Source organism: Bufo gargarizans, chromosome 4 (genome assembly GCF_014858855.1).
Source record: "Bufo gargarizans isolate SCDJY-AF-19 chromosome 4, ASM1485885v1, whole genome shotgun sequence".
NCBI classification, from domain to species: domain Eukaryota; kingdom Metazoa; phylum Chordata; class Amphibia; order Anura; family Bufonidae; genus Bufo; species Bufo gargarizans.
The window spans coordinates 366,650,089-366,673,718 of record NC_058083.1 but is presented as its reverse complement, the minus strand read 5'-3'; the positions used below and the strand labels follow the sequence as shown (position 1 = coordinate 366,673,718).

The 23,630-nt window shown below is 43.3% G+C and overlaps 1 protein-coding gene across 2 annotated transcripts in view; it reads left to right on the top strand.

Moving 5' to 3' along the window:
- Positions 1-1,596: 1,596 nt before the first annotated feature.
- Positions 1,597-23,630, top strand: part of LOC122934105 (synaptojanin-2-like) — a 237,525-nt gene continuing 215,491 nt past the window's right edge. For both annotated transcript variants that reach the window (XM_044289307.1, XM_044289305.1), the window contains exon 1: positions 1,597-2,043. In XM_044289307.1, the coding sequence (XP_044145242.1) occupies positions 1,920-2,043 (124 nt within the window). In that variant the 5' untranslated portion in view covers positions 1,597-1,919. The remainder of the gene's footprint in view (positions 2,044-23,630) is intronic.

The following is a 23,630-nucleotide window of genomic DNA, read 5'->3' as shown; positions in this document are numbered from 1 at the left end:
TTGGATGCTTGGTTATTATGAAACTATTGCAATTCGATCAGAACTGACGCATTCAAATTATTGCTATATCCCAAGGAAATACATGCAATCATTTCCCAACAAAGAGAAGGTTTTAGCCCCTTCACTACCAGTGCAGGGAAGGGTCTTTAAAATCGGCTCCCGCTTACGCGTGCAGTGGTCGCTATAGCCGGTGGGTCTCTGCTGTTTCAAACCAGCAATAATGCAGATCACTGTCATTAAAGCCTTTAGATGCTGTGGTCAAGTGCGACCATGACACCTAAGGCCTCTTTCACACGGGCGTCATGTTTTTGGCCCGGATAAGATGCCGGTGCATCGCGGGAAAATGCGCAATTTTTCCGGGCGAGTTCAAAACATTGTAATGAGTTTTGCACGCGCGTGAGAAAAATCGGCATGTTTGGTACCCAAACCCGAACATCTTCACAGAGGGCTGGAGGGGGTTAAAAAAATAATAATAGTTTAACTCACCTTAATCCACTTGTTCGCGCAGCCAGCATCTCTTCTGTCTTCTTCTTTGAGGAATAGGACCTTTGATGACGTCACTGCGCTTATCACATGGTCCATCACATGATATTTTACCATGGTAATGGGTCATGTGACGGACCATGTGATGAGCGTAGTGACATCACCACAGGTCCTTTTCCTACTGCACAGCAAAGATGAAGACAAAAGAGAAGCCGGGCTGCATGAACAAGTGGATTAAGGTGAATTAATTATTTTTTTTTAACCCCTCCAGCCCTATTGTGCTATGCATTCTTTATTAAGAATGCTATTATTTTCCCTTAAAACCATGTTATAAGGGTAAATAATAATGTTCGGGTCCCCATCCCGATCGTCTCCTAGCAACCGTGTGTGAAAATCGCACCGCATCCGCGCTTGCTTGCGGATGCTTGAGATTTTCACGCAGCCCCATTCACTTCTATGCGGCCTGCTTTACGTGAAAAATGTGCAAAGAGGAGCATGCTGCGATTTTCACGCAACGCACAAGTGATGCGTGAAAATCACTGCTCATGTGCACAGCCCCATGGAAATGAATGGGTCCAGATTCAGTGCGGGTGAAATGCGTTCACCTCACGCATTGCATCTGCGTGGAAATCTCGGCCGTCTGAAAGAGGCCTAAATGGTGATAAACTAAGAAGTGCGTGCTTCCAGGTTAAGACTGTCACTCCCATGCAGTGATCTGGGATTCTGGTCCCATTTCCTACATAACGGAAATAGGACGGATCTCCGTTTTGCAGCCCATAGACTTCTATTATGACGGAATGAATAACGGAATAAAGGCATTCCGTCATGGAATTGTGTTATGGTCCGTGGTAACGGAATCCATAACACAATTCACCTTTTATCAATAAATGAAGTGTGAACGAATTTCATAAGCGGAAATTCGCTCATTTCTAGTTAAAATTAAAACCGTACTTCGCACATGGCTAGGAGGCAGAAGTGAGCTTGTATGGCTGAGTGTACTGTAACAGTAAGCAACTGATATCATCTTCTATTCTGCTGATTATCCACCAGAGGGAGACAACGCGCCGCTTCTGACCCCAGCCCGCTAGGAGGAGTCGAGAGAAACAAGTAAAAGTGAACTCCCTCCGGGTTCTGGATGAGTCTTCCTTCTGCAGAGATGTCTGGAATGGGGCAATAGAAGCGATAACGTGGAAGGAGGGCGGCGTGTCTGCTTGGTCCGCTGGGTGATACCTGTGCTGTCACTCAGGGCAGGGTCATCTATAATCCGGAGGGGCTGGTCGGCTACGTGTATACGATCTCAGAACAGGAAAGTTTCCCGGGATCCAGACTGTCTACAACTGGGATGTGTAGGAGAGTCCGGGTGATGCGGGAGCTCTGGCCGTGAGCGCTGGTTGTGGAGCGGTGACTCCTGGCGCACGAGCTCTCCACCCGCTGCCATGGCGCTGAGTAAAGGGCTGAAGATTCAGGTGAAGCCGGATCCGGCTTGTTACAGCGTCCTGCTGGAGTCCCGCCATAGGGAGGACTGTCTGCTCTTCGAGTCCGGAACCATCGCCGCTCTCAGTAAGTACTGGGGTGGAGGGGGCAGTGGGGGGCTCTGTCCTGCAGGACCCCAGGAGTCACACACTACTACTCCCCAGCACAGTGTCCATTCTACTACACTCTCAGTACTGGGGTGGAGGGGGCAGTGAGGGGCTCTGTCCTGCAGGACCCCAGGAGTCACACACTACTACTCCCCAGCACAGTGTCCATTCTACTACACTCTCAGTACTGGGGTGGAGGGGGCAGTGAGGGGCTCTGTCCTGCAGGACCCCAGGAGTCACACACTACTACTCCCCCAGCACAGTGTCCATTCTACTACACTCTCAGTAAGTACTGGGGTGGAGGCGGCAGTGGGGAGCTCTGTCCTGCAGGACCCCAGGAGTCACACACTACTACTCCCCAGCACAGTGTCCATTCTACTACACTCTCAGTAAGTACTGGGGTGGAGGGGGCAGTGGGGAGCTCTGTCCTGCAGGACCCCAGGAGTCACACACTACTACTCCCCCAGCACAGTGTCCATTCTACTACACTCTCAGTAAGTACTGGGGTGGAGGCGGCAGTGGGGAGCTCTGTCCTGCAGGACCCCAGGAGGCACACACTACTACTCCCCCAGCACAGTGTCCATTCTACTACACTCTCAGTAAGTACTGGGGTGGAGGGGGCAGTGGGGGGCTCTGTCCTGCAGGACCCCAGGAGTCACACACTACTACTCCCCAGCACAGTGTCCATTCTACTACACTCTCAGTACTGGGGTGGAGGGGGCAGTGAGGGGCTCTGTCCTGCAGGACCCCAGGAGTCACACACTACTACTCCCCAGCACAGTGTCCATTCTACTACACTCTCAGTACTGGGGTGGAGGGGGCAGTGAGGGGCTCTGTCCTGCAGGACCCCAGGAGTCACACACTACTACTCCCCCAGCACAGTGTCCATTCTACTACACTCTCAGTAAGTACTGGGGTGGAGGCGGCAGTGGGGAGCTCTGTCCTGCAGGACCCCAGGAGTCACACACTACTACTCCCCAGCACAGTGTCCATTCTACTACACTCTCAGTAAGTACTGGGGTGGAGGGGGCAGTGGGGAGCTCTGTCCTGCAGGACCCCAGGAGTCACACACTACTACTCCCCAGCAAGTGTCCATTCTACCACACTCTCAGTACTGGGGTGGAGGGGTCAGTGGGGGGCTCTGTCCTGCAGGACCCCAGGAGTCACACACTACTACTCCCCCAGCACAGTGTCCATTCTACTACACTCTCAGTACTGGGGTGGAGGGGGCAGTGAGGGGCTCTGTCCTGCAGGACCCCAGGAGTCACACACTACTACTCCCCCAGCACAGTGTCCATTCTACTACACTCTCAGTAAGTACTGGGGTGGAGGGGGCAGTGAGGGGCTCGGTCCTGCAGGACCCCAGGAGGCACACACTACTACTCCCCCAGCACAGTGTCCATTCTACTACACTCTCAGTAAGTACTGGGGTGGAGGCGGCAGTGGGGAGCTCTGTCCTGCAGGACCCCAGGAGTCACACACTACTACTCCCCAGCACAGTGTCCATTCTACTACACTCTCAGTAAGTACTGGGGTGGAGGGGGCAGTGGGGGGCTCTGTCCTGCAGGACCCCAGGAGGCACACACTACTACTCCCCCAGCACAGTGTCCATTCTACTACTCTCTCAGTAAGTACTGGGGTGGAGGGGGCAGTGGGGGGCTCTGTCCTGCAGGACCCCAGGAGTCACACACTACTACTCCCCCAGCACAGTGTTCATTCTACTTCTACTTGACTGATGAACATGACATCACTGGCCTAGGAAGAGGCTGGGATGGTCACCCGAGTGCCGCAGCCCCTTCGAACAGCAGGGCGACGGGGATCCTGGGAGTCAAACCCCCAATCCTAAGAATAGGTCATCAGTATCTGAATCTTGGGAAAGCCCCTTTTAATGCTGTCTAATATTTAGACCTCGTGGACACGGCCGTTGTGCGGCTGTTTTGTGCATTGGGGAAAGCAGTTTGGCCTAATCAAGGAAGGATCAGATACAGGGTTGAAATAGTCAATGTAAACACATGCTCAATAAATCCAGCAAGGAAAGAAACATTAAAGTTCAGTGCAAACATACCGGGGAACGAGAGGGAAAGATGAGGGGTGTGGACAATATCAGACTCTGGAAAATCTGGGTGCAGCAGTTAGGTTCAATGGAGAGGAGAGAATTGGGTTATGGTCAGTAGCAGTGAAGTGAAATCCATATCCATAATATTACATTCTGGTATAATTCAGTATGTAAACTTAAAGAGTTGCACTAGAATGATGTTGCATTTTAAAAGCTAATCGCTAATGCAGAGACATCGCTAATGTCAGCCAGTTTAATATGGTTAAATCTGGTAACAGAAACCCTTTAAACTGGCTTTCCCTTTTTGTTTCAGTCAGGGTGGTAGATAATGTGTCTTTTTGGTTAAAAAAAATTGTGTTGTAAGAACTAGGCTTTTTATGGTTGCTATGGACAGTAAGGCTCGAATTTCTTCTTTTTTTAAATAAAAAAAAAAAAAAAAAAAAAGGGGCTTGAGACCACCAATAAATGTATTTGAAGGCAGTAAGTAGAATATGTAAAACATAGAAAAACATTACTCACCTGTTTGGTCCTCTGCTGCTCCGGTGCTCCCTGCTTGACTTTGTTTCTGGTGCTGCAGCAATGTGATGGCTGCAGCCAATCAGTGGCCTCAGTGACAAAGTTTGAAGGAGAGCACTTGAAAGGCGGGGATTTGACAGGTGGACTACGCTCCTCTTGTTACAGCTGCCCTGCCCTATAAAAACCACATACCAGTTATGGGTTTGCTTTTCACAAGAAGCATTGCCTGATGTGAATGATGCCTCGCACAAAAGAGCTCTCAGAAGACCTACGATTAAGAATTGTTGACTTGCATAAGGCTGGAAAGGGTTATAAAAGCATCTCCAAAAGCCTTGCTGTTCATCAGTCCACATATTTTCTATAGTCCACAAATTTTGTATAAATAGAGAAAGTTCAGCACTGCTGCTACTCTCCCTAGGAGTGGCCGTCCTGTAAAGATGACTGCAAGAGCACAGTGCAAACTGCTCAATGAGGTGAATAAGAATGTCGGCTAAAGACTTATAAAAGTCTTTGGCATATGCTAATATCCCTGTTAGCGAATCTACGATACGTAAAACACTAAACAAGAATGGATTTTATGGGAGGATACCACAGAGGAAGCCCCTGCTGTCCAAAAAAAAAACCACATTGCTGCACTTTTTTTTATTTTATTTTTTTAAATCAGATATTTTTATTAGATTTTCACAAGCATATTGAGAACAAAGGTAACCCAACCTACCCTCCCACCTCCCTCCCCTACCCAGAGTCTCGTGACCAATTGAGTCCAGAGTCCATGGATCGTGCAATAAGTCCGGCAGAAGATCCTCATACACATGCCATGCATATTTCGTATTCCATATTCTAGGCCATACATCACATACCCATCTCATACTCATATATATCCCGTCCTCATTTATCATCCAAGCACTCCATACTCATATCATCCTTGCTCTTAGTAGCTAGAAACATCCAGACAATACTTACAGCATAACTGACCTATGGGCTAAATACTCCACTGTAATGCTGCATCCAGGAAAACCACACTGTTTCAAACTTTTTTATGGACCCTCTCTTTTGATAGACGTACTTCTCCAGTCGAACCAGATTATGTACCCTAGCCTCCAGTTCCCTCACAGTCGGTGGCAGTATATCTATCCAGTGGAAAGCTATGCTTTTTCTAGCTTGATATAGTACCCGTCCAATAGCCAGCTTCTTTTTTGCCATGCCCGGCAGTATCTCAAAAAAACCCAATACACATATCAAGGTGTATTTCAAACACAGTGTTTATTATTTCAATGACCCCTGTCCAATACCGCCTCAGTCTTGGACAATTCCACATGAGATGAATCAAGTCTGCATTGGATGTGTCGCATCTTGGGCAGCGGTCATTGTCCCTATACCATTTGTTACCTGAATCCCATCGCTGGACACATTGCAATTACTTGCACAAGGGCAATTCCTTGCAATGTGTCCTTTGTTCCCACACCTGAAGCACCTGATTGGGCTTTCTGTCCTGTGTGTTTTGCAGTGCTTCGCTATATGACCCAAACCACCACAAGCAAATCATTTGATGTTTGCCCGACGTGACTTAGGTCCGTCCACACTGCAACCGCGCTCCCTGAATTGTTCCACCCTCAGGGAGGCACTTCTCACTATCTTCCTTTTCCTTTATGGGGAAAAAAAGGATCGGCACCAACTTGGTGATGACCTGTTGCATGCCAGTCATTATCTGGGAGCTTACAGCAACCTGAGCCTTCAATTTGGCTACCGTCACATTAGTAGAGGCAGTCTGCTCCTTTGAAGGCCTTGACCTCAGTATAAGACTGGGTCAACTTAGCCTCAATTTCCTCCTTCTGCCTCTGCAGCTCTACTAACTGTGACTGTATCCTAGCCACCTGCGCAGCTCGGTCAACAGTAGACTGCACATTCTCCGCCAGCTGTGCCTGTAATGCCAAAACCTGGTCCGAATTACTAGCACAGCATAGACAGTGAACGGCCGGGGGAATTGTCTCCGTTGACTGAGACTCCAGTGCCACTTCCTTTGGCTTACAGATGCTAGCCTCAAACGTATGAACGAGTTTGGCCAGCATCTGAAGCCGTTTAATGGCCTTGTTTAACACCATCCGTTTGTTCACGCAAAGCTTGTCATAACTACAAGCCTGTGCCAACAAATCGGACCACAGCATTTCTAGTGACTTGTATGTGGTGGGGAGGATGGGGTTAAATGTGCTGTGTCTGCTCAAGTGTTGCAGTGTGGGGAAGTCCATACTCACCGTTTGATGAGCGTCCATCTTCTCCTCGGGGCTGTACCTCTTCGTCCTCGCAGCTGCTTGGAAGAAGTCCATTTTCCCGGATCGCCTCTTCCCGACCAGCTGGACTTGTACGCCGCTCCAATGAAGATGGATCTCCTTCAGTGACGTGTCCTCTTCTCCCTCGCAATCACTTGAGCGATGCAGTGACCGTGTAAAGCAAATAGCAAAATATTAATTGACAGAACAATTATAGATTCTCTGCTAAAGATTTTGATCTGCGCTTGGTGCTGTGAGGAAGAGTCGCGTTACCTGTCCGAATTATCAGGTCCTAGACGCTCAGACCGCTGACCACGTCTCTCCTAGACGCTCAGACCGCTGACCGCGTCTCTCTTGCCTGATAATTCACAGGATGACCGACCTCTAACCTCAAAACCAAACACAGATTTCAAAATCTAAGCAGTGGGCCTGACTCGCCAATGTAAAGGGGAATATTAATCACCAATATTATGCGAATATCGATAATTAATATTCATAAATAGGAGGAGCCGTCTAGTGATGACTCCACCTATTTATGCCTTTATATAATAAATACACAATACTTTCGCTACACTTCACACTAATCACTACACTAGCTGCATGTGCCTTACTCACTACCGCTAACAAGTACACGCTACACAAAGGGTACAAATATAACAGTATTTATTACTTAATACACTACGCACGCAATACACTAACAATACAGCACTAAATATAAAATCCTAAACTACACTACACGTTCCCAATTCGCCCATAAACTAACTATACAGTTCAAACATACAAGTAATATTAACAACCCACCCATCTAGTTCTATACTATCCCTATGGGGTATGCCGAGGGTAAACGGTGGTCTTACAGGGGTGTAAGCCGACCACAAACACAAAGGATTAACAATGGGGATAATATCAGAACTGTACTGCAATGCAGGGGTTAAATACCCTGCAAGTGTACAGTGAGGGGGGGGGGGGGGAAGGGTTTAAGCAGGGGTTACCACCAGGGGTTAATCAAGGTAGGGAAAGAGTATTCCAGGGGCAAGGGGCAGCAAGGGTTATCAGGGACCAGGGTTATAAGGGGGTGACTGGGCTGCTTCCAGGGAGGCATGCAGGAGGAGGCGGGGCTCCATGGCTGGGGGACTGCATATAAGACAATTGGGGCATATCTATATATACCCAACTCTAATGTAAGTATAAATGGACATGTGTGCAGATAGAGAGGCATACAGACATATCCACAAATACAGACATAACACTATGACCTTCCCCCCTCTGGCCATACAGGGCCTACATATATATCTATATCTATCTATCTATCTATCTATCTATCTATCTATCTATCTATCTATCTATATATATATATATATATATATATATATATATATATATATCCATCCATCCACAGATGCTCGGGGCACATCTATAAACACATACACATACAAAACCAGGGGTATGAATGGGCAGCAATAAGCCCACGTACATACTGTCATGCTGGCACAAGTGTATATACATAAAGACATGTGTGCAAATACATATATCTATATAAATACATACACATATAAATACATACACATATCTATATATATATATATATATATACACACACACACACTCATATACCTGGGGCATCACATACAGGGGACATACATATGTCCCCACTGGCCATACAGGGCCAATATATACACGGCCATACCGGAAATATATATCCCTATTGGCCATATAAAGGGGCCCAAATATATATCAAAGAAGGGGCAGATACATATATATGTCCTCCTGATAATATATATATATATACATATATAAGGGGCATAATGTATTCTAAGGGGGATTATAGATATATATGTATATTTTTTTAAGGGGCCACAGCCATATACAGGGAGTGCAGAATTATTAGGCATGTTGTATTTTTGAGGATTAATTTCATTATTGAACAACAACCATGTTCTCAATGAACCCAAAAAACTCATTAATATCAAAGCTGAATATTTTTGGAAGTAGTTTTTAGTTTGTTTTTAGTTTTAGCTATTTTAGGGGGATATCTGTGTGTGCAGGTGATTATTACTGTGCATAATTATTAGGCAACTTAACAAAAAACAAATATACCCATTTCAATTATTTATTTTTACCAGTGAAACCAATATAACATCTCAACATTCACAAATATACATTTCTGACATTCAAAAAAAAAAAAAAAAAAAAAAATCGGTGACCAATATAGCCACCTTTCTTTGCAAGGACACTCAAAAGCCTGCCATCCATGGATTCTGTCAGTGCTTTGATCTGTTCACCATCCACATTGCGTGCAGCAGCAAACACAGCCTCCCAAACACTGTTCAGAGAGGTGTACTGTTTTCCCTCCTTGTAAATCTCACATTTGATGATGGACCACAGGTTCTCAATGGGGTTCAGATCAGGTGAACAAGGAGGCCATGTCATTAGATTTTCTTCTTTTATACCCTTTTCTGCCAGCCACGTTGTGGAGTACTTGGACGCGTGTGATGGAGCATTGTCCTGCATGAAAATCATGTTTTTCTTACCTTGCAGACTTCTTCCTGTACCACTGCTTGAAGAAGGTGTCTTCCAGAAACTGTCAGTAGGACTGGGAGTTGAGCTTGACTCCATCCTCAACCCAAAAAGGCCCCACAAGCTCATCTTTGATGATACCAGCCCAAACCAGTACTCCACCTCCACCTTGCTGGCGTCTGAGTCGGACTGGAGCTCTCTGCCCTTTACCAATCCAGCCATCTGGCCCATCAAGACTCACTCTCATTTCATCAGTCCATAAAACCTTAGAAAAATCAGTCTTGAGATATTTCTTGGCCCAGTCTTGACGTTTCAGCTTGTGTGTCTTGTTCAGTGGTGGTCGTCTTTCAGCCTTTCTTACCTTGGCCATCTCTCTGAGTATTGCACACCTTGGGCTTTTGGGCACTCCAGTGATGTTGCAGCTCTGAAATATGGCCAAACTGGTGGCAAGTGGCATCTTGGCAGCTGCACGCTTGACTTTTCTCAGTTCATGGGCAGTTATTTTGCGCCTTGGTTTTTCCACACGCTTCTTGCGACCCTGTTGACTATTTTGAATGAAACGCTTGATTGTTCGATGATCACGCTTCAGAAGCTTTGCAATTTTAAGAGTGATGCATCCCTCTGCAAGAGATCTCACTATTTTTGACTTTTCTGAGCCTGTCAAGTCCTTCTTTTGACCCATTTTGCCAAGGAAAGGAAGTTGCCTAATAATTATGCACACCTGATATAGGGTGTTGATGTCATTAGACCACACCCCTTCTCATTACAGAGATGCACATCACCTAATATGCTTAATTGGTAGTAGGCTTTCGAGCCTATACAGCTTGGAGTAAGACAACATGCATAAAGAGGATGATGTGGTCAAAATACTCATTTGCCTAATAATTCTGCACGTAGTGTATATATTATAAGGGGCAAGGTCTAAAAGAGGCACATATTTCCCACAGGGGCCACCATGAGCCCCTGGGGATCACCAAGGGAAGACGTGCGCAGATGCTGGGCACATCTGCGCACATCGTCCCATGATGCTGTGGTTAATGTATGCACATATATACCATACATGCCTGCACGTGTTTGCAGGCATGCATGGATATATGTGCATACGTCTCAACCCTTCCTCAACAGCTATTATTTTCCCTTATAACATGATCGGGTCCCCATCCCGATCGTCTCCAAGCAACCGTGCGTGAAAATCGCACCACGTCCGCACTTTCTTGCGGATGCTTGCGATTATTACACAGCCCCATTCACTTCTATGGGGCCTGCGTTGCGTGAAAAATGCTGAATATAGAACATGCTGCGATTTTGATGCGTGAAAATCACCGCTCGTGTGCACAGCCCCATAGAAATGAATGGGTCAGGATTCAGTGCGGATGCAATGCATTCACGTCACGCATTGCACCCACGAGGAATACTCGCTTGTGTGAAAGAGGCCTAACCATTCCATTCATTTCATAGTTCCCATACACTTGTATAGGAGCGATCCATACCATTGAAATGAATGGGACGGTTAGGTGTAGTTGCAACGGCGAGAAGGTAAACGGTGAAGAGGAGGCAGCGCTGGCATGGCGTGCGCCTTCTCTTCAAACAGCTGATTGGCGGGGGTGAGGATAGGTCATCAATAAATATAAATTGGACAACCCCTTTAATAATTTTGAGTCAACCAAATTAGAGAGTTGTCTAGTTATAAATAGCTGCAGGTGCATAAAAAAAACTAGGTCCATATGGAGGAGGAGGTAAATGTGGAGGAGGAGGTAGCCTACACTGCTTCTTGGTTTTAAATTGTATTTTTTTAAATTGGGGTACACCCCAAAACATTTGGAAATATAACCTGTGATAACCCCCTCCAGTCGTGCTAAACACACGTTCAGACAATACACTGGATGCAGGGCAGGCCAGCACCGCAAAGGCGTAAAGGGCAAGCTCAGGCCATGTACCCAATTTGGAGACCCAGAAGTTGCAGGGGGCAGAACAATCAGTCAGTTCATGTAGGCGTGTGCAACCGTACTGCCCCACCATGTCGCACGTCACCGTGATGTTCACGATCCAATTGGATATCTGCCCTTTCAATCAACTTTCAATGTTCTTTTCTGCGCCCACCATGTTGATCACGGTTAGCGGCGAATCAGTGTTCCACCCCGGAGAGGGAGCGTGAGAGAGAGAAACCACATCCAAGGGAAATCAATAGATTAAATTTAATTGTGATCGAACGGAAATGTGGGAGAAGCTATTAAAACTGAAGAATTGAAGGAAAGGAGGGGTAGCGCGGCAATTACCCACTCCCGACTCGGGGAGGTAGTGATGATAAATAACAATACAGGACTCTTAATATGCCCTGTTATTGGAATGATTAATAAAAAATTATTTGCCACCTTTTGCTGAAAGTACAGATGCAAGTCTCTCTGGGATCGACAAACTTCCTGCACCAGACAAAAATCCAGGTTATAAATGTCTTCTATACTTTATGGTATCCAAGTATAAAAGATGATCTACACAAGACCTGTGGCAGCTGGTCTACAAGTTTCTGACAGGTGTCCTTACTTGTGACCTCGTGACGCTGGGATTTGTGCCCATTCTTCAAGGCGAAATGGATCTAAATCCAACGGATCTAGATGCTCTATAGCAGGCATCCTCAAACGGTGGCCCTCCAGCTGTTGCAAAACTACAACTCCCACAATGCCTTGCTGTAGGCTGCTACCTTGTAGGCTGTTCGGGCATGCTGGGAGTTGTAGTTTTGCAACAGCTGGAGGGCTGCAGTTTGAGGATGTCTGCTCTATAGGCATCTTCAAGTCATGCCAAAGATTCTCAATTGGATTAAGGTCTGGGCTTTGACTAGGCCATTCCAAAATATTTATATGTTGTCCTTTACACCATTCTTGTGTAATTTTAGTAGTACATTTAGTCAATGTCCTTCTAGAAAGTAAAGCTTCATCAAAGCTCCATGCTAGATTTTTGCGTCTGGCACTGAGATGTTAAAACCGATACATCGGATGCTAGATACAATCTCTCATAGAGAACCATGGGATCAATTCCAGGTATCTGCTTCCTTTTTGGCAGGACAATTACAATTGATGGCCAGGTATATGGGAACCCAGTCTTGAGCTTCTTCACTGCTTGATCACCTCACTTTGGCAAACAGTCAGTCTCCATGAGCCATCTCTCCCACCCCTCTGACTGTGCAGAGACTGACTGTTCTTAAAGGAGTTATCTCGCATATTATAAAACTGTTTTATTCACATATCTGAAGGACTTTCCTCCCTTTCTGTGGATGGGCAGCAGCTCATTAAGAGCCTTCCGCTTAAGCATTCATTGCAATTAGATCATGTTAACCTGAACCTTCTCTGCATATAAAATACTTACTTATAGAAACCTATATGGTATGTAATAATGTGATAACTATATGCTTCTATGAATTTAGAAATAGGCATGAAAGGTGTCTGGGCTGCTCCACTAGGAGTTCACCATGCCAACACTGAGGGGAAGGTTCTGAGTATGGTACCTACCACTGAATGTACTGTAGTAAAAGATGGACCAGAAGGATAAACAGCAAGGAGGCCACTACCAGAGAGAAAAATGTAATGTACATCTGCTGTCTTACAACTTCACAGACTTTTAACCCATCAGATGCTTTGGTCAATTGCGACCACGGTAAGTGAGCGGTTATGTATCGAGAGCGAGACGTTTCTGGTTACAGTCCCCCTTCAATGAAATTGCAGGACCTGTGTGATTGCTATAGCCAAAATGTGGGGCGTTCTGAAGGCACCCAAGTCTGCCTTAGTAAAGCTCCTGTGTCAAGGCTTAAAGTGTATTATTATTATTATTATTAATAATAATAATATTATAATAATTATTAAATTCTTATATACAGTCAGGTCCATAAATATTGGGACATTGACGCCATTCTAATATTTTTGGCTCTATACACCACCTCAATGAATTTGAAATGAAACAAACAAGATATGCTTTAACTGCAGACTGTCAGCTTTAATTTGAGGGTATTTACATCCAAATCAGGTGAACAGTGTAGGAATTGCAACAGTTTGCATATGTGCCTCCCACTTAAGGGACCAAAAGTAATGGGACAATTGGCTTCTCAGGTGTGTGTTTATTCCCTAATTATCCCAATTATATTGAGCAAATGAAAAGGTCCGGAGTTCATTTGAAGTGTGCTATTTGCATTTGGAATCTGTTGCTGTCAACTCTCAAGATGAGATCCAAAGAGCTGTCACTATCTGTGAAGCAAGCCATCATTAGGCTGAAAAAACAAAACAAACCCACGAGAGAGAGAGCAAAAACATTAGGCGTGGCCAAAACAACTGTTTGGAACATTCTTAAAAAGAAGGAATGCATCGGTGAGCTCAGCAACAGCAAAAGACCCGGAAGACCATGGAAAACAACTGTGGTGGATGACCGTAGAATTCTTTCCCTGGTTAAGAAAACACTTTTTGCAACAGTTGGCCAGATCAAGAACACTCTCCAGGAGGTAGGTGTATGTGTGTCAGTCAACAATCAAGAGAAGACTTCACTAGAGTGAATACAAAGGGTTCACCACAAGATGTAAACCATTGGTGAGCCTCAAAAACAGGAAGGCCAGATTAGAGTTTGCCAAACGACATCTTAAAAAAGCCTTCACAGTTCTGGAACAGCATCCTATGGACAGATGAGACCAAGATCAACTTGTACCAGAGTGATGAGTGAAGCATCGTGGTGGTAGTGTCATGACATGGGCATGTATGGCTGCCAATGGAACTGGTTTTCTTGTATTTATTGATTAAAACAACAATGAAAACGTCAGTCCTGTATCCTAGCACGGACAAATTACTTGCGCTGCTGCTGGTTCCGGAGTAGTGTGGTAGGTATATCACACTGGAAATGCAGGTAATGAAAGTTTTTGGAACCGCGCTGCTCTGGACTATAATCTCCGGTCAACGGTGGATGGTGCCGGGCTCCAAGACCTTTCCTTTCCACCCAAAAAGGTCCAATCTTCCACAGATGGTTTCCTCTATAGGGTTCAAGGAAATTGATACAATAGTGAAGCACCCTTTGGCTTGATGTTTTTTAAAAGGTTTTATTGTACTCACAAGAGTCGATCAACAAAAGGCATATATCAATAGATACAATCGTCTCGTTTCTGCCCGACCCGGGTTTCGCTGCCTTGCTTCTTCAGGGGCGACAACTACGCATATGCGCAATGGGGCCCTTTAAATAGCCCAGCTTGTCTCAATATATGAGCCGGTGGTGATCCGGATCAAATCCCAACATTGCAGAAACATAAAGTTTCCAATCATGCATTTTACAAGTATCTTCATATACCTTCACATTCAACGTAAAAATTAACACATATAAATAAAAATAGATATAAAATTATAAAACTCTTGCTATAATGAACAACTTGATCTCCAACACATTTATCTCTTATTCATCATTACTTTATACACCGCAATATTATTTAATGGATATAGATCTTCATCCCACTTAATTCACCTACAACATAACATAAATCATCCGATTCGCAATATACTCTATACTTAAATATTCACAGAGCCGTCATTTATACTCCACCCACTTTTGTGACGTCGCTTGGGTGCTCCGAACCCCACCTCCCCCCTCCGTCATCCGCGTCACACTTCGTCATCATGACGTCGTTCGAAGGTCCTCAAGGAGCAGGGTCAGGAGAACCAAAGCAACGCCACTGGTCGGGATGTTTTACAGTAAGCATGGTTTTAAATCAAATTTAATATTTAACCCACCTGGCTGTAGGGTTCCTAACTGGTAAATCCACTCTACCTCCTTTCTATTAATTTGTGCCAGTGAGTCCCCCCCTCGCCAGTGTGGCTTGACAATTTCTACACCAGCAAATCTTAGACCCTTCGGGTTTTTTTCATGCGCAAGTTTGAAATGGGCGGATACACTGTGGGTCATCAGACCTTTTCTAATGTTCCGTACGTGCTCCTGTATTCTGGTTTTGAGCTTCCTTACTGTCCTGCCCACGTACTGGAGCCCACAAGGGCACTCCAGTACGTATATGATGTTCTCATTCTCACAGGAACAGTTTCCTCTTATACGGAACTCCATTCCATTTTTTTGGGATGTTATACAGTTGATGTTTCTGTCGTTCTTTTGTATTCCTATTTTTACATCCTGCGCAAAACCCACACCAGGTGAATTTTCCTCCTTCTTTCTTTGGCTTAATGTTGACTGGAGGAATAGCACTATGTACAAGTTTTGTTCTGATGCTAGCCGCTTTTTTAAAGATAAAGGAGGGATTGTCTGGTATCGTTTTTCCTAATACTGGATCGTTTTTAAGTATCCCCCAGTTTTTTCTCACCATTTTCTTGAAGTTATCAGACATAGAGCAGTATTTTGTCACAAAAGAGAATTTGTAATCTCTCTCACCCTTTTTCACTTTTTCTCTCGTATCTTTACTCTCATCCCTTTTTTCTACTTCCACAGCTTCTATGCATACGTCTCGATTTTGCCTCATCATAACCCCTTTCAATGAATCTGTTTTTTAGCACATTGCTTTGTGTTTGGTAGTCTTCAACTTTCGTACAATTACGGGCCATCCTCTTGAATTGTCCTTTCGGTATATTCGTGAGCCAGGGCCCGTAATGACAGCTTTTTATGTCAATATAGGAGTTGACATCTGTGTCCTTAAAATGTGAACTTGTCATGAAGCGGCCATCTTCTATCCGTATGCATAGATCTAGGAAGGTGACAGAGACATTACTGATTTCCCCCACAAATTTTAGTAATTTTAATCATTGATGGGGGAAATCAGTAATGTCTCTGTCACCTTCCTAGATCTATGCATACGGATAGAAGATGGCCGCTTCATGACAAGTTCACATTTTAAGGACACAGATGTCAACTCCTATATTGACATAAAAAGCTGTCATTACGGGCCCTGGCTCACGAATATACCGAAAGGACAATTCAAGAGGATGGCCCGTAATTGTACGAAAGTCGAAGACTACCGAACACAAAGCAATGTGCTAAAAAACAGATTCATTGAAAGGGGTTATGATGAGGCAAATCGAGACGTATGCATAGAAGCTGTGGAAGTAGAAAAAAGGAAGAGAGTAAAGATACGAGAGAAAAAGTGAAAAAGGGTGAGAGTGATTACAAATTCTCTTTTGTGACAAAATACTGCTCGATGTCTGATAACATCAAGAAAATGGTGAGAAAAAACTGGGGGATACTTAAAAACGATCCAGTATTAGGAAAAACGATATCAGACAATCCCTCCTTTATCTTTAAAAAAGCGGCTAGCATCAGAACAAAACTTGTACATAGTGCTATTCCTCCAGTCAACATTAAGCCAAAGAAAGAAGGAGGAAAATTCATCTGGTGTGGGTTTTGCACAGGATGTAAAAATAGGAATACAAAAGAACGACAGATAAACATCAACTGTATAACATCCCAAAAAAATGGAATGGAGTTCCGTATAAGAGGAAACTGTTCCTGTGAGAATGAGAACATCATATACGTACTGGAGTGCCCTTGTGGGCTCCAGTACGTGGGCAGGACAGTAAGGAAGCTCAAAACCAGAATACAGGAGCACGTACGGAACATTAGAAAAGGTCTGATGACCCACAGTGTATCCGCCCATTTCAAACATGCGCATGAAAAAAACCCGAAGGGTCTAAGATTTGCTGGTGTAGAAATTGTCAAGCCACACTGGCGAGGGGGGGACTCACTGGCACAAATTAATAGAAAGGAGGTAGAGTGGATTTACCAGTTAGGAACCCTACAGCCAGGTGGGTTAAATATTGAATTTGATTTAAAACCATGCTTACTGTAAAACATCCCGACCAGTGGCGTTGCTTTGGTTCTCCTGACCCTGCTCCTTGAGGACCTTCGAACGACGTCATGATGACGAACTGTGACGCTGATGACGGAGGGGGGAGGTGGGGTTCGGAGCACCCAAGCGACGTCACAAAAGTGGGTGGAGTATAAATGACGGCTCTGTGAATATTTAAGTATAGAGTATATTGCGAATCGGATGATTTATGTTATGTTGTAGGTGAATTAAGTGGGATGAAGATCTATATCCATTAAATAATATTGCGGTGTATAAAGTAATGATGAATAAGAGATAAATGTGTTGGAGATCAAGTTGTTCATTATAGCAAGAGTTTTATAATTTTATATCTATTTATATTTATTTGTGTTAATTTTTACGTTGAATGTGAAGGTATATGAAGATACTTGTAAAATGCATGATTGGAAACTTTATGTTTCTGCAATGTTGGGATTTGATCCGGATCACCACCGGCTCATATATTGAGACAAGCTGGGCTATTTAAAGGGCCCCATTGCGCATATGCGTAGTTGTCGCCCCTGAAGAAGCGAGGCAGCGAAACCCGGGTCGGGCAGAAACGAGACGATTGTATCTATTGATATATGCCTTTTGTTGATCGACTCTTGTGAGTACAATAAAACCTTTTAAAAAAAACATCAAGCCAAAGGGTGCTTCACTATTGTATCAATTTCCTTGAACCCTATAGAGGAAATTATCTGTGGAAGATTGGACCTTTTTGGGTGGAAAGGAAAGGTGTTGGAGCCCGGCACCATCCACCGTTGACCGGAGATTATAGTCCAGAGCAGCGCGGTTCCAAAAACTTGTATTTTTATTGATGATGTGACTGCTGACAAAAGTAGCAAAATGAATTCTGAAGTGTTTTGGGCAATATTATCTGCCAGGGTGGATTTGATTTAAATCAAAAGGATTTAAATCGGTAGTCAGTAAGACTTGATTCTCAACTCTGTTCATGTTATAACATTTTTACTGTAAAAAAGAGGCATGTGATCTCTGCTGAGTCAAATTCAGTTTTGAGAACTGCAAAAGTAAACCAAGCCTCTGTGATAATATCTTGTAGGCAGAGAAATTGCCCAATAATCTTACAAAAACCTCTGGAAGAGCATGACGCTGTGAATGGATTAATGGAATTTTTTTTACTAAAAAAATTACACGTATAGAATGTGTCGGCAGAGCAGAACCATTTGGCCCATCTAGTCTGCCTAATATACTGAATACTATGAATAGCCCCTGGACCTATCTTATATTAAGGATGGCCTTATGCCTATCCCATGCATGCTTAAACTCCTTCACTGTATTTGCAGCTACCACTTCTGCAGGAAGGCTATTCCATGCATCTACTACTCTTAGTAAAGTAATACTTCCTGATATTACTTTTAAACCTTTGCCCCTCTAATTTAAAACTATGTCCTCTTGTAGCAGTTTTTCTTTTAAATATTCTCTCCTCTTTTACCTTGTTGATTCCCTTTATGTATTTAAACGTTTCTATCATATCCCCTCTGTCTCGTCTTTCATCCAAGCTATACATGTTAAGGTCCTTTAATCTTTCCTGGTAAGTTTTATCCTGCAATCCATGTACCAGTTTAGTAGCTCTTCTCTGAACTCTCCAAAGTATCAATATCCTTCTGGAGATATGGTTTGCAGTACTGAGCACAATACTCCAAATGAGGTCTCACTAGTGCTCTGTAGAGCGGCATGAGCACCTCCCTCTTTCTACTGGTAATTCCTCTCCCTATACACCCAAGCATTCTGCTAGCATTTCCTGCTGCTCTGTGACATTGTCTGCCGACCTTTAAGTCTTCTGAAATAATGACCCCCTAAATGCCTTTCCTCAGAAACCTGAGGTTAGGACTGTATCACTGATTTTATATTCTGCTCTTGGGTTTTTATGCCCCAGGTGCATTATCTTGCACTTATCAACATTCAATTTTAGTTGCCAGATTTTTGACCATTCCTCTAGTTTTCCTAAATTATTTTCCATTTGGTGTATCCCTCCAGGAACATCAACCCTGTTACAAATCTTTGTGTCATCAGCAAAAAGACACACCTTACCATTGAGGCCTTTTGCAATTTCACTGATAAAGATATTAAACAATATGGGTCCTAGAACAGATCCCTGAGGTACCCCACTGGTAACAAGACCTTGGTCTGAATATACTCCATTGACTACAACCCTCTGTTGTCTGTCCCTCAGCCACTGCCTACTCCATTCAACGATATGGGAGTCCACGTACAGCCTTATTCTACATAATTAAAACAAATCTTTATTTCATGATGGAATAACCTTTGGATGGTAATATATTTTCCTCAAAAAGCATTTTATATTTAAAAAAAATCTGATTTTAAATAATAAAAAAAATCTGATATTGATTTTTATCCACCCTGTTATCTGCTCATATTCAGCCAAATGCTTCAGACCTCATTGGACGGCGCTTCACAGTGCAGATGGACAATGACCCAAACTATACTGCAAAAGCGACCAAATAGTTTTTCAAGGGAAGGAAGTGGAATGTTATGCAATCGCCAAGTCAACCACCTGACCTGAATCCGATTGAGCATGGATTTCACTTGCTGATAACAAAACTGAAGGGAAAATGCCCCAAGAACAAGCAGGAACTGAAGACAGTTGTGGTAGAGGCCTGGCAGAGCATCACCAGGGATGAAACCCAGCGTCTGGTTATGTCTATGTATTCCAGACTTCAGGCTGTAATTGACTGCAAAGGATTTGCAAACAAGTATCAAAAAGTGAACGTTTGATTATGTCCCATTACTTTTGGACCCTTAACAAGTAGGAGACACATATGCAAACTGTTGTAATTCCTACACCATTTACCTGATTTGGATGTAAATACCCTCAAATTAAAGCTGCCAGTCTGCAGTTAAAGCACATCTTGTTAGTTTTATTTCAAATCCATTGTGGTGGTGTATAGAGCCAAAAATTGTACAATTGTGTCGATGTCATAATATTTATGGACCTGACTTTTATTTAGGAAAATCCTTTATTGTTCGTAAAACTTGGGCTGACATGTCTCTTAGCAGCGATCTTTTCAGAAAGCGTGACTAAGGGACATCTGTCTTCCTAACGGCACAGTGCTGCTCCAGCCAGGAAGATGGGCCGGGATGGGAGGTGCTGGGTGTCTACATTTGCTGCCTCATCACAGTCTGGGGACAGTAGACTAACATGTATATTTACACACTTATGTGGTCATTTATTAAGACTCTAGTCTAGTTACCCCCTTGAACTGGTGCAGGATTTGCCTAAGTTATATAGACGTGTCCACCTCTGCATAACTTAGGCGCATCCACCACTGGCTTAAATCTACACCAGCTCCATTGATGGTGTAGATTTAGATAATTTTCTACACCTAGAACAGGCGTAGAAAATGATAAATGAGATTGGTCGGCTGTCTTGCACCCTTCCTCGCCCACACAATGTCCCCTTTTTTAGACCTGGCATGAGTGGGGGCGGGAAAGTCACCGATTCGGCAGCAAATCCTCTTTGCAACTGAATCTGCAATATACACCAAAAATTGGCATATATCTAATAATAAAGGACCCCCTTAGTTCTTGTTGACTGATCAGCGTGGCCAGCTCTGTGAGTGACCTCTTCTCACGTACTCCTGGTGCACTGTGTAATTAACCGGGAGAGACGCCCGAGCGATTCAGGGAGGCAGAGGAAGCTGGTATATAGGGACAGTAATATACTATAACTGTGTGACAAAAATGCTTACACAGGGTACTCTGTTCACTACTGGAGATGCACTCGTAGACTTTCTGCAGGGGTCTCAGAAATCGGGTCACTACCAATCAAAACCGTTTGTTACTATCATATATCAAACGTTTTTGGAAAGTACAGTTACACTTTAAGCCATTATTTCCATATAAATTAAAACAATGATTTCTGAGTAACGGCACAATGGATGCTCTAAAGAAAGGTTTGCTTTTAATTAGCAAGTTCAGTTCCACAAAGCTGATTTAATAGGGTCGATCCTGCTGAAAGATGTACTTTGATAGCTCTACAAAATTTTAAAACTGTAACCAATTGAAAATGCTTCTTGTAGTGAAAGTTACATTTACCTAGACCTTGCTGCATAAAGCACGGCTCTCTCGTGGGCCTTTGTTAAACAGCAGTGACATTTCCTAATGGCAAAGAGTTTTTGTGTGGATTGGTGTATAAAATTTTCAGTAGTGATTAGGGATGAGCAAATCTATTTCGGATAAAACATCTGAAGTTGATTCGCATAAAACTTTGTTCTAATACTGTACGGAGCAGGAGCTCTGTACAGTATTAGAATGTATTGGCTCAGATGAGCCGAAGTTATTGCTTTTGTTCTGTGAAGTGATCCTTGGTGGTACTAATAAAAAAAAAATAAAAAAAATAAAAAAATATATATATATATATATATATATATATATATATATATATATATATATATAATTTTTTTTATTCAAATGCTTGATCATTCACTAGTTTAAAATAACAGTTGCGTAAACTTGTAAATATACTACAGAAAAAAAGTAAAAAAAAAACACTTTAAAAAACGAGAGGTGCTTGGTCAATGATTACATAACTAACTTGGTCCACCGTTTTTTATTTATTTCTGCAGCAGGGTATATGTTGAGGTAGGATAACATTAAAGGTTATGTACACCTTTTGGGGGCAGTTTTTTTTTAATTATTGCATTGTACTCCTTTTGAGCAAAATTTTTTTTTTTCAATTGGTCTTTATTAAAAATTTTGACCCCTTTTCCCAGTTACCGCACTGAGATTTTCTAGTAGCATGCTGCCTGTTTTCACTCTGTTCTGTTGGGCAGCTCAGCTGACTGTTTTATAAGGTCAGAGATCAGAGACAAGGAGCCAGTCATTATAGCTGAATGGTCTCTTACTTATAAGAATGTGGCTTAGGGTACTTTCACACTAGCGTTTTTCTTTTCCCGCACTGAGTTCCGTCAAAAGGGCTCAATGTTGGAAAATAACTGATCAGTTATATCCCCATGCATTCTGAATGGAGAGCATTCCATTCAGGATATCTTCAGTTCAGTCTTTTTGACTGATCAGGCAAAAGATAAAACCGCAGCATGCTACATTTTTTTTTTTTAAACTTGCCTGAATGCCGGATACGTCCTTCCCGTCTGCACATGTGCAGACCGAAAAAAAGCTGGAAAAAATAAATGCTGGATGGCACCGGAAAGACGGATCCGGCATTCCAATGCATTTTTAAGACTGATCAGGATCCTGATCAGTCTTACAAATGCCATCAGTTGGCATACGTTTTGCTGGATCCGACAGGCAGTAGCGGCGATGGAACTGCTTGCCGGATCACTCTGCCGCAAGTGTGAAAGTAGCCTTAAATAAGTGTTTATGACCTCTTAGTAATATAGGCTACTTTCACACTGGCGTTCTGTTCAGGGTTGTGAGAACAAGCAGTCCACAACGGATCAGTTTGGCACTAATGCATTCTGAATGAAAAAGGATCCGCTCAGAATGCAGTCGTTTTTGCCAGTTTGCCTTCGTTCCGTCTCCATTACGCCTGCAGCATTTTGGTGTCAGCCTGACGAAACTGAGCCAAACGGATCCGTTCTGACACACAATCTAAGTCAATGGGGACGGATCCGTTTTCTATGACATAATCTGGCACAATATAAAACGGATCCGTCTCCCACTGACTTTCAATGGTGTTCAAGAAAAATCTGTCTTGGCTATGTTAAAGATAATACAAACGGATCCGTTCTGAACGGATGCAGACGGTAGTATTATCTGAACTCATCCGTCTGTGAAGATCCATGACTGATCCGCACCAAACGTGAGTGTGAAAGTAGCCTTAGAGATAAGGTTTATTAGATGACTGGCACAAAGTGAAAGTACCATTAACGCAGCTAAACGGTTAACCCTTTGTGACAGAACGGCTGAATATTTTTTAATAAAGACCAATTGAAAAAATTGTTTTTATCACAAAGTGAGTAAAATGCAGCCATAAAAAAAATATAAATTGACCCCGAAGGTGTTTATAGCCTTTAACCACCTCAGCCCCCCAGCTTAAACCCCCTTAATGACCAGACCACTTTTTTCAATTCTGCACTACACTACTTTCACCGTTTATTGCTTGTTGTCATACAACTTACCACCCAAATGAATTTTACCTCCTTTTCTTCTCACTAATAGAGCTTTCATTTGGTGGTATTTCATTGCTGCTGACATTTTTACTTTTTTTGATATTAATCAAAATTGACCGAAATCTTTGCAAAAAAATGAAATTTTTCACTTTCTGTTGTAAAATTTTTCCAATAAAACGACATTTCTATATACATTTTTCTCTAAATTTATTGTTCTACATGTCTTTGATAAAAAAAAAATGCACTGTGTATATTTATTGGTTTGGGTAAAAGTTT